Genomic DNA, 16,357 nt, shown 5'->3' on the forward strand with positions numbered 1-16,357 from the left:
TGGCTGAAGTCGGACGCTTAACCGACTGCGCCACCCAGGCGCCCCCACAACCCAGTTTTAAACCCAAATCGCAGACCAACAGACCTCAATTCCCATGCTTTTGCCAACCAATCAGCACCAGCCCCTCCCTTCTGAATGTCAACCAATCAGAAAGAACATATTCAATAAGCCCACCTCCAAGCACCAACCCATCAACAACAGTCTCACCTGAGTAAGCATCCTTCTATAGGTGATGTTAACCTATCTACACCCATAGTGCTTGAGCTCCATGCCGCCCAGACACCCTATATGAGATGGGGCAGTGTGCTCTGTGGAGAACACTGTGCCTGAGCAGCACAGCTCTCCCTTAGTCCAGTAAAATTAGCTTGGGTTTTGTATTTCAGGTATTGAATGGCTGTCTCATCATCCTGTGATATTCTAATCCCAAGTGGATTAGCTTCTCAGGAAACCTCAAACTGTCTGACTCCTTCCTATCTCATGTATACAACTCCCTCCTCATAGTAACCCCAAAAAGTGTTTCACGTGTAGTTTAGTTGTTTGCCAATTGAGGACTTGGGCAGTGTATTGATTGTATTAAGCCACCCTTGTATATTATGTACAAAGAATATATAATAATATATTATATAACATACATATTATATATAACATATATGCATGTATATATGTATACCATATATGTATATGAAAGGTAGCTTAGTAACTGCTTTCTACATAACGTAACATTTCATATGAAAATACAGACACTTTACATCACATTTTAAAAATACCTGTATGCAGTTCAAGTGCTCCTACAACAACAATAGGCTTCAACTCATCAATCTCCTGTTCAAAAGTAGCAAAATGTAGAATTTCTGATCTGATTTCAGTCAGAGAGGGGTTGTTAGCCAAAAACTCCTGTAGTAAGGAAACAGGAAACAATGTTTTCTTTAACTTTTGGACAGTATAAATTTCACACTGCTTTTTCTTTTTTTTTCTTTTTCTTTCTTTTTTTTTTCCTTATATATTTTTCCATTTGCATGTCAGGCCAGTAGCTCAGTAAAGAGAGGGATGAACTGGTAGTACCAGAAGATGAGGAGATGAGGCCAAGTGAGGGAATTTCATAGTCTACCATGAATAACTGAGTTATTCATGTGTCCTTAAGTCTCTAACCAAAAATACAGTTGAATCTATGTAAGCGTGACACGCCCTTGAATACCCAGCCTCTGAATGTCTGGAACGTAACTGGTACCCAACTGTTTACACAAATTAAACAAAACCTGCCTGAGCCTCATTACCCTCAGTTGCCTCAGAGTGTCACTGTGAGTACGGCACAAAATCCACTATGTTAGATGCTTGGCCTTTTCAGGTTCTTGACCTCTGCTCATGAGTTCCTGTCATCATTCTGATACTTTCCTGCTTCTCTCACACACGTTAGATATAAACAATTCAAACCCAAACCGCATCACAAGTAGCCAAAATACACCTTCACTTTCACGTCTCGGTCCTCTGTCCAGAGCATCTTGTACTTTTGAAAGTCCTGCAAGGCCTCATGAGCCACCTTCCGTAGAGAATTCACAGAGGAAGAAAGGAGGAGGACCAATTTGGAAATATCCTTGTGCTCCGCTACCCCTGGATAAAAATTCTTCAGCTTTCTTGCAGTAATTACTTCTTCCACAGACTCTGAAAACAGATGGTTTTATAGAGATAACTTCTATATGCAACTTCAAATATTACCAATTTTAATATTTACAGACTTCTTTCAAGCTGGATTTTCTTTTATTATTATTATTATTATTTAAATTCAAGTTAGTTGACATACAGTGTAGTCTTGGCTTCAGGAGTAGATTCCCGTGATTCATCACTTGCATATAACACCACACAGTCCTCATCCCGAACAGTGCCCTCCTTAATGCCCATCACCCACTAAACCCATCCCCCCATCCAACACCCCTCCAGCAGCCCTCAGTTTGTTCTCTGTATTTATGAGTCTCCTATGGCTTGCCTAAACCACTGTGTCAGATTTTGAGGCCTAGATTTCTTTAATGTGGGAAAATTACTTTCAGAGAACAGAACTTAAAGACACTGATTAAAACATCCCCACCCCACCGCCGCATAAGTCCTTCAAGGAAAGAAAGGTCAAAAGAGCTACAATTGTTGCTCTATAGAACAGTATGGTGGTTAAAAGAGATGCACCATACTTATTACCCATATAACCTTTGGCCAGTTTTTTTTTAATATGAAATTTATTGTCAAATTGGTTTCCATACAACACCCAGTGCTCATCCCAACAGGTGCCCTCCTCAATGCCCATCACCCACTTTCCCCTCCCTCCCACCCCCCATCAACCTTCAGTTTATTCTCAGTTTTTAAGAGTCTCTTATGGTTTGCCTCGCTCCCTCTCTTTTTTTTCTCCTTCCCCTCCCCCATGGTCTTCTGTTAAGTGTCTCAGGATCCACGTAAGAGTGAAAACATATGGTACCTGTCTCTGTATGACTTATTTCACTTAGCATAACACTCTCCAGTTCCATCCACGTTGCCACTAAAGGCCTTATTTCATTCTTTCTGATTGCCAAGTAGTATTCCATTGTATATATAAACCACAACTTCTTTATCCATTCATCAGTTGATGGACATTTAGGCTCTTTCCATAATTTGGCCATTGTTGAAAGTGCTGCTATAAACACTGGGGTACAAGTGTCCCTATGCATCAGCACTCCTGTATCCCTTGGGTAAATTCCTAGCAGTGCTATTGCGGGGTCATAGGGTAGATCTATTTTTAATTTTTTGAGGAACCTCCACACTTTTCCAGAGCAGCTGCAATCTTTCCAGTCTTCATGGAAATACTTGTGAGGATTAAATGAGACAATTTATGTTTGTCCTCAGCTCAGCATCCGGTATATAGAGATCATGCAATCACTATTAGCCACTACCATAAACATCTCTTGCCAAAATCTGATCATGTCACTGCCTTGATCAAAATTGTCAAGTATTCCCCATCAGACAGAGACTATACAAATACTTTTATTTGGTCCAAATAATGCCTTACTTTTTCAAAACAGTTGTGAACAATTAAAAATCATGATATTTCATGTGCAATTCCAGATTTTCAACTTCTCTTTTAAAAAGGTTTAATCTTGGGGCGCCTGAGTGTCTCAGTTGGTTAAGCGTCCGACTCTGGCTCAGGTCATGATCTCACGGTTCATGGGTTCGAGCCCCGCATCAGGCTCTGTGCTGACAGCTCAGAGCCTGGAGCCTGCTTCTGATTCTGTGTCTCCCTCTCTGCCCGTCCCCTGCTCATGCTGTCTCTGTCTCTCAAAAATAAATATATGCAAAAAAAAATTAAAAAGGTTTAATCTGGGGGGTGCCTGGGGGGCTTGGTCAGTTGAGCATCTGACTTCAGCTCAGGTCATGATCTCACAATTTGTGGGTTCAAGCCCCACATTGGGCTCTATGCTGACATCTCAGAGCCTGAAGCCTGCTGTGGATTCTGTGTGTGCATGTGTGCGTGCATGCATGTGTGTGTGTGTGTGTGTGTGTTTGTGTCTGCCCCTACCCCGCTCATGCTCCCTACCCCACTCATGCTCAGTCTCTCTCTGTCTCTCAAAAATGAATAAACGTTAAAAAAATTTTTTTAAAGATTTAATCTGGTAGTACAGGGTCCATGTTCCTGCATGGCAATAATTAGCTGAAGCTCAGAAGCATCTCTAAAAAGGACATCCCTGGTGAATTTGCCAGTCCCCTCGAAGACCACGTCACTCATTTGCTCTTTTGTTTTAATTTTAATCAAAATTAAAGCAAAAGAAAGTACACAGTATTTGGCTGAATTAACTAAGTAACTAATGTTGCATGTCCTGGTAGTTGTTTCCCTTTTATCGCACAGAAGCATCCCACTGTGTAGATATACCTCATTTTGTTTATCCATTGATCAGTTTTTAGACATCTGGTTTGCTAGCAATTTGAAGCTATTAACAAATAATGCAGCATAAACATTCACATCTTTACACAGACATATGATTTCATTTGTCTTGGATAAATTCCTAGGGGTGGAATTCCTGAGCCAAATGGTACAGGTATGTTCAACTTTTTAAGGACGTGCCAAACTGGTTCCAAAGTGGCTGTACCTTTATATACATTCCCACCAGCGATGCCTTAAAGTTTCAGGCTCTTTATCAACAATTGGTATTGAAGATTATTAAAAATTTTTATCCATTCTAATAGGTGTGCTGTGGTAGATCGTCATAGTTTTAATGTGTATTTCCCTAATACTAACGGAGTTGAGCTTCTTTTCATGTGTTTTTTAGCCATTCATGCATCTTCTTTGTTGAACTAATCTTCTGACCACTTGGGGAGGGAGATAGTCTTATTATTCAGTTTGAGTTTTTTATATATTCTGAATACAAGTACTTTATGCCAGATGTATGCATTGCAAATATTTTCTCCAAATATATGGCTTCCCTTTTTAATGTTTTGAATGGTGTCTTTTGAAGAGCGACCATTTTTACTTTGACTGAAGTCCAGTTTGTCCATTCTCCTTGTCATGATCATGTTTTTGCTGTCATACCTGAGAAATTTTTATATAACCCCAAATCACTAATTTCTTAAAATTTTTAAATTTCTTTCTAAAGAAATTTTTATAGCTTTAGTCCTTGTATAATTGACTTTGAGTTAATTCGTTTGCATGGTTTAAGAGTCCAACTTCATTTTTTTTTTGCATATGTATATCTAATTGTTCCAGCACTGTGTGTTGAAGAGACAATCACTTGCCCCATTTTTTTACTTCATATCCTTTCAGAAAGTCAGCTGACTCTAAAGTTTATTTCTGGATTGCCTAGTCTGTCCCACTGATCTACATGCCTATCTTTAGGCCAATACTGCACGGCTTTGATTATTATAACTCTGTAGTATGTTTTGAAATCAAGTATTCCAGCTCTATTATCCTTTTTCAAACTAATTTTGGCTATTATAGTTCCTCGCATTTCCCTATTTCCTATTCAAATTTTAGGATCAACTCAATTTCTGCAAAACAGCTTTCTAAATTTTGATAGAAAGTCCACCAAATCTATAGATCAATTTGGTAGAATGGCTATCTTAGCAGTACTGAGTCTTCCTCCAATCCATGAACATGGTGTTACCTTTCAGCAATGTTTTGTAGCTTCCGATGTACAGGCCCCTACACTTCTTCAGTTAAATTTATTCTCTACGATAGTATTATGAATGAAATTGTCTTCTTAATTTCATTTTCAGATTGTTCATTCCAAGTAGTTAGAAATACAATTGAGCTTTGTATGTCGACCTTATATCCTGCATACTCGCTGAACTCATTTATTAATTCTAACAGTTTTGTATGTGCATGTATTCCCGAGGATGTTTTTACATACAAGATAATGTTATATGTTAAATAAAGTCAGTTTTGCTTCTTCCTTTCTAATCTGTATATCTTTAATTTCTTATTAAATCCACGGGATTGAATCTCCAGTATAATGTTGAATAGATGTAGGGAAAGCCAGCTTTCTTAACTTGCTCCTGATCTTAGGGGGAAATAATTTAGTCTTTCACCATTAAGTATGATGTTGGCTCTAAGTTTTTCATAGCTGCCCTTCATCAGGTTGAAGAAGTTCAATTCTATCCCCACACTTTTAAGTTTAACATGAAAGAGGTAGATTTTGACAAATTCTTTCTCTGTGTCTGCTGAGGTAATCATGTGATTTTGTCCTTTATTCTATTAACAGGATGTATTTTCTAAAAATCTTGTATTTCTGGGATAAACCTCTTTTGGTTATAATATAGCCTCCTTTTTATATGTTTCTGAATTCAATTTGCTAACATTTGGGTAAGGGTTCCAGCATTGTCATTAAAAGTAAGGATCCTTTAAAGAATGTTTTTAAATATAAAGAAGTCAAATTTAAACATATTTTCTTCTGTAGTTTGAGCTTTGTAGGTCTCAAGAATTTTTACCTACCCTAATGTCATAAATATATGGTGTTATGTTTGACTCCAACAGTGTAATAGAATACGTATATTTTTAACAGTGTTACAGAATATAGAATAATGGATATGAATTTAAGATACTTTTATTGTTTATTGTTTGTTTATTTTGAGAGAGAGAGACAGAGCAAGCATGAGTGAGGGAAGGGCAGAGAGAGACACAGAGAGAAAGAGAGAGAATCCCAAGCAAGCTTCCCACTGCCAGCACAGAGCCCAACATGGGCCTCTACCCCATGAACCATGAGATCATGACTTGAGCTGAAATCAAGAATTGGACACTTAACCAACTGAGCTCCCCAGGCACCCCTTGAGATACTTTTGTGATGTAATTTAAGTTTTTCCATATGGATAAAAGTTCCTAGTATCATTTATTAAATAAATAGCACATTCTTTCCCCCCTGATTTGTAAGTCTACCTGTGTTATATATCTAATTTTCATACATATGAGTGTTCCTGCACCCTCTGTCCCATTTAATTAATCTATTCTCTATCCTTGGACCATTAAGAAATTGTCGTAATTAGTCTGGCTTAATAATACTTCTTTCTATGTGGCAGGACAGGACCCCTACCCTGTTTTTCTTCATAAATATTTTGAGCTATTTTTGGCTTTTGCACTTCCACATAATTTTGCAAAAGTAATGAAAATTAATTTGACAAATTATAGAAAAAGTTCTGTTGTGATTTCATTGGAATTGTACTGAATTTGCAAATTAAAAAATTGAGTTCTTCAGGTTGTAGGTTTATTCCTATCTTCCATTATGCTATTAAATAATAATTATTTTCTCCAAAACTGCTGTGCAAATATTTTTTACATTTATTTATTAAGTACCTTATGGTTTTGTGGTTATTGAAAAACTATTTTTTTCTATTACATTCTGTCCAGCTTTATTGAGATATAATTGGCATATAATGCTATTACATTCTAGTTGAATTATTAGCCATTGTAGAAACACTTTTGTGTGTTGGTCTCTTACACAAAAACATTACTGAACCTATTAGTTCTAATAGTCATTTCTAGATTTGTTGGATGATCTTTAGATAAGGACAATCTTAGTCTTCCTTTCCAATTATCTCTTTTTATCATCTGATTGCTTCAATAAAATATTGAATGAAAGTAATGATAGCAGGCTTCCTTGTTTATTCTTCAGTTTAAATGGAAATAAATGCTTCTAAATTTTTCCACAGACATCATTAGCATAAAATCTTTCATATTCCTAGTGTGATAAAAGGATGTGTATGGGTGACTAAAATATATCATATATATAGAAGCATATAAGACAGTAGTTAAAGAAGAACGTGACATATATAAAACATGTATTAAATAAGAAGAAAAATTATTTCAATTTTTTCTCAGCACCTAGGTTAAGGAGAGAATGGTGACAATATATCAGTTGTCCTCTCTAGGTCCTCTAAAATTACATATTCCTTCCTTACTCCCAGAGGTAACCGGGATCCCGAATTTTCTTTGAAGAGAAACCAACATTGTTATCTCTAAACAATATATTGTTGAATTTTTTTTAACGGAGTACTAAACACAAACCTAGTTGTAAAGGCAAGAATGTTAATTGCCCATGTTAAAAAAGGTTCTCAGAAAATAAGAAGCTGGACAGTTTGAATCTAGTCTGGCTTCAGCTTTCCTCCAAATCTACAAAAGCCCTTTGTGGGGAAGCCATGGAGGATGATCACAGGTGAGTCTATTGCTTATGATCTGGAAAATACAGGTCTCATCGTAATCAGGACATCTGGCAGGGCTGTGTTTATGAGCCATGTAATGGAATCCAGCAGGGATATGGCCAGGACAGTGGCCTAATCTTTTTCCTTTAGACCACAATTCCTTCCCTCTAGTTCCCAGTAGCAGGTCAAAGCAGAACACTTCCAAAGAACGAAATGAGTCTCCTCAGCTGACCTAGGTTAATGAAAGTAGATTGGCAACTTCATCAGCACATGTGAAAACAAGCAAAATTTAATGTACAGCATGGCATGGTGCCCACAGATAATACTAATGTATACGCAAAATTTGCTAAGAGAGTAAATTTCAAATCTTCTTACCATACACATACACATAAAAAAATGGTAACTGTAGGAGGTGATGGACATATTAATTGTCTTGATTGTGGTAATCATTTCACAATGTATACATATATCAAAAAAATCACACCATATACCCTAAATATATGCAATTTTTACTTATCAAAAATAGTTTGGCTTTCTACAGAAGAAAGTGTCCAAAAGTGTCCACGGAACTTTGGGTCAGTGCCATATCACACCCATGATTACTTAAGGGAATAGCTTATAGGTACTTCAGGTACAAGGAACATACGACCCAGAACTTCTAAGCACCATGTTTTGGCAAACTAAATTCATTGGTCCAACTACAATGCTGAAAGTAGAATTCGTACTAAGCCTAGTTGTAATTTTCCTCTGAATCTAAGATTACGATAGTGGAACAATGATAAAAATCTTTGTTCCCTATTTCCAAACATAGATGGAAATGTCTGTATGTTATGTTTATGATGGAAGATGGAGAACACTCATTTTTTTACTTTTAAAGCAAAATTTACAAATAAGCATGATAAAAATGACAGCCACAAACAAGAATGGGATCTTGTCATTTGCAATGACATGGATGGATCTAGAGAGTATAATGCTAAGTGAAACAAGCCAGTCAGAAAAAGACAAATAAAATATGATTTCATTCATATGTGGAATTTAGGAAACAAAGCAAACAAACAGAAAAAAAGAGACAAACCAAGGAACAGACTCTTAACTATAAAGAACAAACAGATGGTTACCAGAGAGGAGGTGGCTTAAGGGCTGGGTGAAATAGGTGAAGGAGATTAAGAGCACACTTACCTTGATGAACACTGGGTGATATATGGAATTGTGGAATCACTATACTGTACACCTGAAACTAATATAATACTGTATGTTAACTGCACTGGAATTATAATTTTTAAAATCTATATGCTGTCATACCCAGGAACAATCATAAAGATGATTTACTAGTTGTTGTAATTCTAAGATTCTATTCATTGGAGATGTGCTTTAATACTCTTACTCTCTTCCTTCTTTGCTGGTTTTGTTGTGTTTAAATGCATCAGGTCAGTAGTACGGCTGGGACTGGTGACGACAGGCTTAACTTGACGGGTCGGCTGTTGCCCCCAGTGAGCCACTCCTCTGCTGACTTCCAGGGTTAGCTGGATCATACGGTTAATGGCTTGTTGAATGTCATCCAAACTAGGAACGATTACCTATGGAGAGAATAAATGAATTCCTGGTACTGGCAGCACATGCCATCCATCCCTCTGTTTCTCACCAGCCCATCCCCCACTGGGTGGGACAGCCTCAGCTGGCCCAGTGGAAGGCTGCTTTGAGGAGAGGGATATTAGAGGAGGGTAGACTGTGGACTTTCTCTATCCTGAAGTTTTCCCATTCTATCATTTCCCGCAGGCTAAAAGGTCAGGCATAGTACTTGTCATACTTTCCCCATGAGGGCGGCCGGATGTGGCCATAAATGGTGGACTGTGTGTTGGATACCAATGAAGCAAAATGATTGAAGAAGCTATACTGCCAACGTTCCGACCTCAGTTCTTTGAATTGTGCCAAACAGGCAAAGAAGCTGTCCTCCAGGAGGCCAAGCTGTGTAGATGTAGATGGCGACAGATGAGTCACAGATCGTTCCTGCCTGGCCTTATCCTATGGCTCATCACAGAATGCACCTCAATCATCCTGTGTGACTCGGAGTTCCAGATGCCAGTTGGCAGCTGAGACATGAGACGGTGGTAAAAATAAGTGTCGGGAGAAGGCACAGGGTCCATGTGCTCAGGGCATAGGCTCTTTCTTTCTATCCTGCCATTTTGGGTTACCTTACAGCTGTGTGTTTGCTGTCGGGATGTGGACTTCTGAGATGGACTATTTAGATAATTTAATGCTTGAAGAAAGAAAAAGCAAGAATGCTTTTCAAGTACTTGCTAACTGATGGCTGAACAGAGATGCTTAACTCATCTCTTACACCATCCTTCAATACACCATGAACTGCACAGAGTAATTATTTTATAATGGATAAAAATCACATTCTGATTTTTGTTAAATATTCGGGTAAAACCAAAAAATACATAGTGGGTACCTGGGTGGCTCAGTCAGTTAAGCGTCTGACTCTTGATTTCGTCTCAGGTCATCATCTCACAGTCCGTGAGATTGAACCCTGTGTCAGCGCAAAGCCTGCTTAGAATTCTCTCTCTCCCTCTCTCTCTGTCCCTCCCTCGCTCGCCCTCTCTCTCTCTCAAATATAAATAAATAAACATTTAAAAAATATGTAGAACCGAGAGGTTATTCTAAATGAAAGTTCAGTGGTAGTCCTATATTTCTTTAAAAGTTACCAGAATATCATTATATTAACTTGAATATTAATTATACTTACCACATTCGGAATCGCAAGATGCACTTCAGTTTTTATGAAGGAAATAACATCTTCTGATCGCCTTCGTCCATATTGGCTATAATAAGATACACATTGAACTTATAAAACTTAACCTAAAGTTTCATAAATAGCTTGATTATGCTACCATTTTCAATCCTAAAAATAAAGACCATTTTCAAAATACCAAATTACATGGAGAAAGTTATTCATAATGAAACCATAAATTTCAGAGAACTAAGAAAACACGTTAATGTTATTTGAAGTAAAATATAAGTCTCCTATACATTTTCTAGTATTTTAATGTTGCTCTCTCTCTCAGTAATAACCATTTAATAACGTTTACTAAAAGCACTGCCTGTTCCCAGCCTTGTAACAGATGCCAGACAAGATCACCAACAAAAAGCATATACCTTCCTATACTTTCATATATACACTTTTTTGCAAGATTACACAGGAGGTTTCTGGTCAAAGCCTTCCAAAAACTGCTTTTGTAAACAACATACTCATGCTCAGGCAGAAGTACAGACATACAGACACACAAGTGCAAGTAATGAAGAACACACATCAGAGCTATAAATTGGTGATCTCCCTCCGCCTTGACCTCTGTCCCCACCCTAAACAAAATTATAATAAATGTCTCATTGCTCTCCACAGCAGGAAATGCTGTCATTACTGAAAAACTACACCTTCCTTTATAAAGATGGGGGGGGGGTGCGGGGTGGAAATCATAAGTAACACAAAGCTTCCACAGTTCAATGTGAAGACCCAACATTACATATTATTAGAAGGAACTCTTTGAACCAAAGCAAGCAAACAAAGGGAAAAAGACCTTTAATTCATAATCCCGTTCTGAAATCCAAGATGCAAAAATAAAACAAGTCTAAACTGTATTTAAAAGAGCACAATCTGAGAACAAGAAGGAGTTTTATAAAGTATAAACAAACAGCTGAAGTGACAGAGGCAGTGAACAGCACACTAGATCATTCAGTAACTTATTTGACAAACTAGAGATTAAAGAATTCTCCAAAATTTCAGGTGCAAAATACAGAGACAGATATTACTTAAAGAAAAGGCAAGGAAAAATTAGGGAAAAGTAATGTTTATTGACTGCTTAATGTACGCCAGGCACTTTTCCAAGCACTTTCCATGAATCCACACATTTCATGCTCACATTAACTATGTGAGGCAGATCTTGTGATTATTATTTGCATTTTACAGATGAAGAAACCAAGGTAGGGAGAAGCTGAGTAACTTACGGAGGGTCACTCAGCCGAGAGACACTTTACTACCTAGATCCAGCACATGAATCTTACATATGGTTGATTAAAGCACAGCCCTTCTCTCATCTTCAGAAGAGACTTGTTTTATCATATTGAAAAGAGTCCTGTGTGCCTGACAGGATTAATGGGAAAAATTATCTACACAAAAACATACAATTTGTGAATTTCCAGAAAAACAGGAGAAATCCTATAAGCTCAAAACAACAGGGTGTTATTTAGAAAATTGGATTAACAGCAGAACCCTCATCTGAAAGTGGGAACAAAAGAAGCCAATAAAACAATATTTACAGAGTGTGAGAGAAAGAGATTGTGATCCAAGCTGACCTAACCAGCATTCATGTGTTAGGGTAAGAAAAAGACATTTTTTTTTTTAAACTTTTATTTATTTTTGAGACAGAGAGAGACAGAGCGTGAACGGGGGAGGGGCAGAGAGAGAGGGAGACACAGAATCAGAAGCAGGCTCCAGGCTCCGAGCCATCAGCCCAGAGCCCGACGTGGGGCTCGAACTCACGGGCCGCGAGATGGTGACCCGAGCTGAAGTCGGACGCTCAACCGACTGAGCCACCCAGGCGCCCCAGAAAAAGACATTTTAGACAAAGGAGGAGGTTGCAGTATCATGCTCATGTGTATCTTTTCAAAAATGACTTAATGCTATAGGACTTATACGTCAACGTGGCATAGCAAGTTCAGACTTCAAAACCACTCTTTGTGCCAAATATGTAACAATCATGGATAGAAAATATAGGACATGAAGATACTCAAATGCAAGGTTAGCACGTCCATGAATCAGAAATGGGTCAGAAACACATAAACAGCATGGGCAGGAGTCTGGTCAGGAATTAGGCAGTGACAGTGGAAGGTTGGCTCCTGTGGACTCTGAGGCACTGAAAGCACTCCACGTGAGATAGGGCCTCAGACAGGCCTGCTACTCAAAGCCAGAAGCTAAGGTAATCCTCCTCCACTTGTAAAGAGGCAAAGCAAAAACAAAGCATAGTCCATCAACGTACTGTCTGCAGCTATAACATCTCCAGAAGATATGGGCCTGGGGTGATGAAACAAATCCATAGCATCCCCAGGAAGCAGTTAAGTCAGGTCACTTGTGTACTCCCTGGCTGAACCTGCCATATGCCCCGTATCTCTTCAGTGGGCAGACATCATGAACAAATAAGACTCGGGTCTATATCAAGGTCCCCAGGATCATGGGAGACAAAAGTAAAACTCCTATATAGGGAGGCAGGGTGGGAGAGAGAAACATAACACACACACACACACACACACACACACACACCTTTCATTCAGTGAAGTTCTATAAACTAAAATCCCAATAGGCATGAATAAGTTTTACAGTAAGAAAGAGAATGAAAGGAATTAATAATTGAAACAAAAACACACTCCAGATAAAATCAATGTATAGAAGTAGAACAAACTCTAAAATAAGTAAATTGATAATATTCAAAGAGATAAATGAAAGTTATTTTCTCCCAACATAATAAGTTACTAAACTAGAAATAAAGAAATAATACAATACCTGGAAAATAAGAAAAAGTATTAGTTGAAATATTTAAGATGAGAGAGATGAGATCTTTAGACTAGAAAGAGAGATACTTGCTCATAACGTAGCCCAGAAAGGCAAAAAGACAAAATAGATGACAGAGTAGTTAGGAGACAGGGAGGACAGACTGAAAGCCCTAAGATTTGAGATGACTGCATGTCCATTGTTCCCAGAACAGTTACGGGTTAAATCTGCCCTGACACTTCATCTGGGTAGTGCCCCTACACTTGAAACAGTATCCTGTTTGGAACAATAGATCATGTGGTCAACCTATTCAACATTCAACTACTTAAAGTTCTGTAAGAAGAGAAAGAAAGGAATTTCCCAGAAGGAACAACTGAAAAGGAAATTGCTGAGGATTTTCCAGGATTAAGGAATGCCAGACACCTTGAAATAGAAAGTGCACTCTGAGAACAAAGCAGGATGAAATAAAGACAAATCCACACAAAGAAAGAAAACTGAAGAACATCAAGGATAAAAAACTATCTTTAGTTAGACTTAGTGCAGACTTCTCATCACGCACATTATAAGTCAGAAAAAAATGAAATACATTCAAAGTGCTGAGAGACAAACAAAAACTTTTTATCCACCTAAACTGTCATGGAATTGTGAGAGCAAAAAAGACATTTCTCAGACTTAAAATAAAGAATAAGAGCGTTTACCCCTCATATACCCTGACTAAGGAACCAGTGGGATATAAGAAATACACAAGAATCTGGAGGTGTTTTACAATATGCCAGTAAATAAATTATTTTTACGTGTTCAAAAACAGGCAAAACTAAAACATCAAGCAGCAATAATGAGGTAGATACTGTTCAGTGAGTAAATCATGCCAAGGCCCTTGTAGTGAGAAATAAGACTAGAAAACTGAAAAACCATAGACAGTACTTCTTTTTTTTTTTTTTTTTTACCTGGAGTAAAATACATGTATTCTCAATTTAAGGCTAACTACTTAAATAACTGAAGTATAGTAAGGAAAATAAAAGGAAAATATGATCCAACCCAAAAATAACAGATAATGAAACGAACCAAAGAAAACAGACACTAAAAAGAAGACACAAAAGGAAATGTCATAAGTGTAACTATATCAAAAAATTACAATGAATATAAACAAATTAAACTCTACTAAAAGGCAGAGATAATCAGATTGAATTTAAAAATCAGGTATATGATGCTTTTAAGAAATAAAACAAAAAATTGCACAGTAAGGTTTGAATAGAGGGCTAAAAGTGATATACCAAAAAAGCTGGTAAGGTAAAATTAATGACAGACTAAAAACAATTAGAGGAATTAGAATTAATATGCATAAAGAAATAAAATAAAAATAAAAGATAAGGTGCTTTAAGCAAATTTAACTAATATAAATGCACCTAACAGCATAGCCTTAAAACACATAAAACAAGAACTGAACAAAACAGAAGGGAAATTTGTCAAGTTCACAATCACGTTGGGAGACTGTTAACAGTGTGATTAAATTAAAATTCAGCCATGATTAGCCAATGAATAAATCTAACAAAAATGTGCAAGACTTTTACATGGAGAATTATATAATTTCATTAAGAAATAGTAAAGAAGACTTAAATGGAGAGGTAATCATGATTCTGGATGGAAGACTCAATATTATAAGGATGCTAATTCTCTCCAAATTGATCTATAGATGCAATGTAATTTAATCCTCTCAAAGAAAAAAGTTAATTTTTCAACAACTTTTGTTTGGTTAACTTACAATTATGGGAAAAAATACATTGGCCTCCTACCTCACAGAATCACAAAAATCAATATCATGTGGATTAAATCCCTAAACATAGAAGACAAAAGTATAAAATTTTAGAAGACGTCATGAGGTAAGGAAAGATTTCTTTTAAAAGACATAAAAATCACAAGGAAAGGATCAATGAATTTTAATGTTTCCAAGAAAATATTGATAAACGTGAATACTTTAAACTCAGCAGAAGATACCATAAAGAGAATGAAATGACAGGTGCAACTGGGAGAAGATATCTGCTATATTATCATCAACAAAGTAATATATTGAGAACTTCCATAAATAAGTCCAATCCAATAGAAAAAAACTGGCAAAAAATAAAGAAATGAAGGAAGGAAAGAAGCCAAGCCTAGTCAAGACAAGACATGACAAAAGAAAAAAAGGAAACTTCAAGGAAAAGAAGGCACAAATGGCTCACAGCCATGAAAATATGTTCAATCTCATCAGTATCCAAGAAAATGATTATTTAAGTCCTAGTGAGATGAGATTTCACACCCCATTCTTGGCAAGAATTTTCTAATTGAAAAATACCAACTGTCTGCAAGGATGAGGAGCCATGGGGACTCTCAGGCTGGGCACTGCATGGTTAAATGAGCTATTCACATACCCCATGGCCCAACTATTCCATTCTTAACAAGTGTAGCAAGAGACAGGTATGAAAATGTTTACATTGGCTTTATTCAGAATATTTCAAACTGGAAACTACCCAAATGACCATCACCAGGAGAATAAACAGATTGTGTATACTCCAACTATACCTAAGTGAAAATAAATTATATCAACATAGATGAATCACAAAAACATCACACTGACAACAGCATAAATACAGGCAAAATTAAATACTTTGATTAGGGATACAAACTTGGGAAACTATAAGGAAAACCAAGACAATAATAAGTATGAAGTTCAGAATAGTGGTTACTACATTTGAGTGAGCAGAGAAAGGACTGATAAGGGGAATGCTGGTGTTCAATGTTCTTTGTCTTGGCCTGGATGTTAGGAACATGACTGTTCATTTGATCACTATTCTTACAGTATTACACATATATTTTAATATAGTCTTTTCATAAATGTTATATTTTTAAATTTAAATTTATCAAAATAAGAGGTAATATTAGCATTATGTTATGATAGCATTACCATACTTATTTAGCATATTTTCAACTTGCCTTGAAACAAATATTCTTCTTTTCATTGTGTCCAAAGATAACCGTGTAGCTTTTTGAAGACTGTCTAGCAATTGATGAGAGAAAAAAGCATAGACCTCTTTACATTCCTGTAACAAGAAATCATATTAAAAGTTGGGTTCAGGGCACCTGCGTGGCTCAGTTGGTTAAGCATCTGATTCTTGATTTCAGCTCAGGTCAGGATCTCAC

General features: G+C 37.0%; 1 protein-coding gene across 1 annotated transcript in view; it reads right to left on the reverse strand.

Moving 5' to 3' along the window:
- DNAH8 (dynein axonemal heavy chain 8) overlaps positions 1-16,357 on the reverse strand; it is a 324,054-nt gene that overhangs the window by 224,722 nt on the left and 82,975 nt on the right. Inside the window, exons 23-27 of the mRNA XM_049652745.1 lie at positions 16,151-16,257; positions 10,385-10,460; positions 9,023-9,215; positions 1,463-1,659; positions 768-894 (exon numbers count right to left, since the gene is read on the reverse strand). Of these exons, the coding sequence (XP_049508702.1) occupies positions 768-894; positions 1,463-1,659; positions 9,023-9,215; positions 10,385-10,460; positions 16,151-16,257 (700 nt within the window). The remainder of the gene's footprint in view (positions 1-767; positions 895-1,462; positions 1,660-9,022; positions 9,216-10,384; positions 10,461-16,150; positions 16,258-16,357) is intronic.

Source organism: Panthera uncia, assembly GCF_023721935.1.
Source record: "Panthera uncia isolate 11264 chromosome B2 unlocalized genomic scaffold, Puncia_PCG_1.0 HiC_scaffold_24, whole genome shotgun sequence".
Taxonomy (NCBI): domain Eukaryota; kingdom Metazoa; phylum Chordata; class Mammalia; order Carnivora; family Felidae; genus Panthera; species Panthera uncia.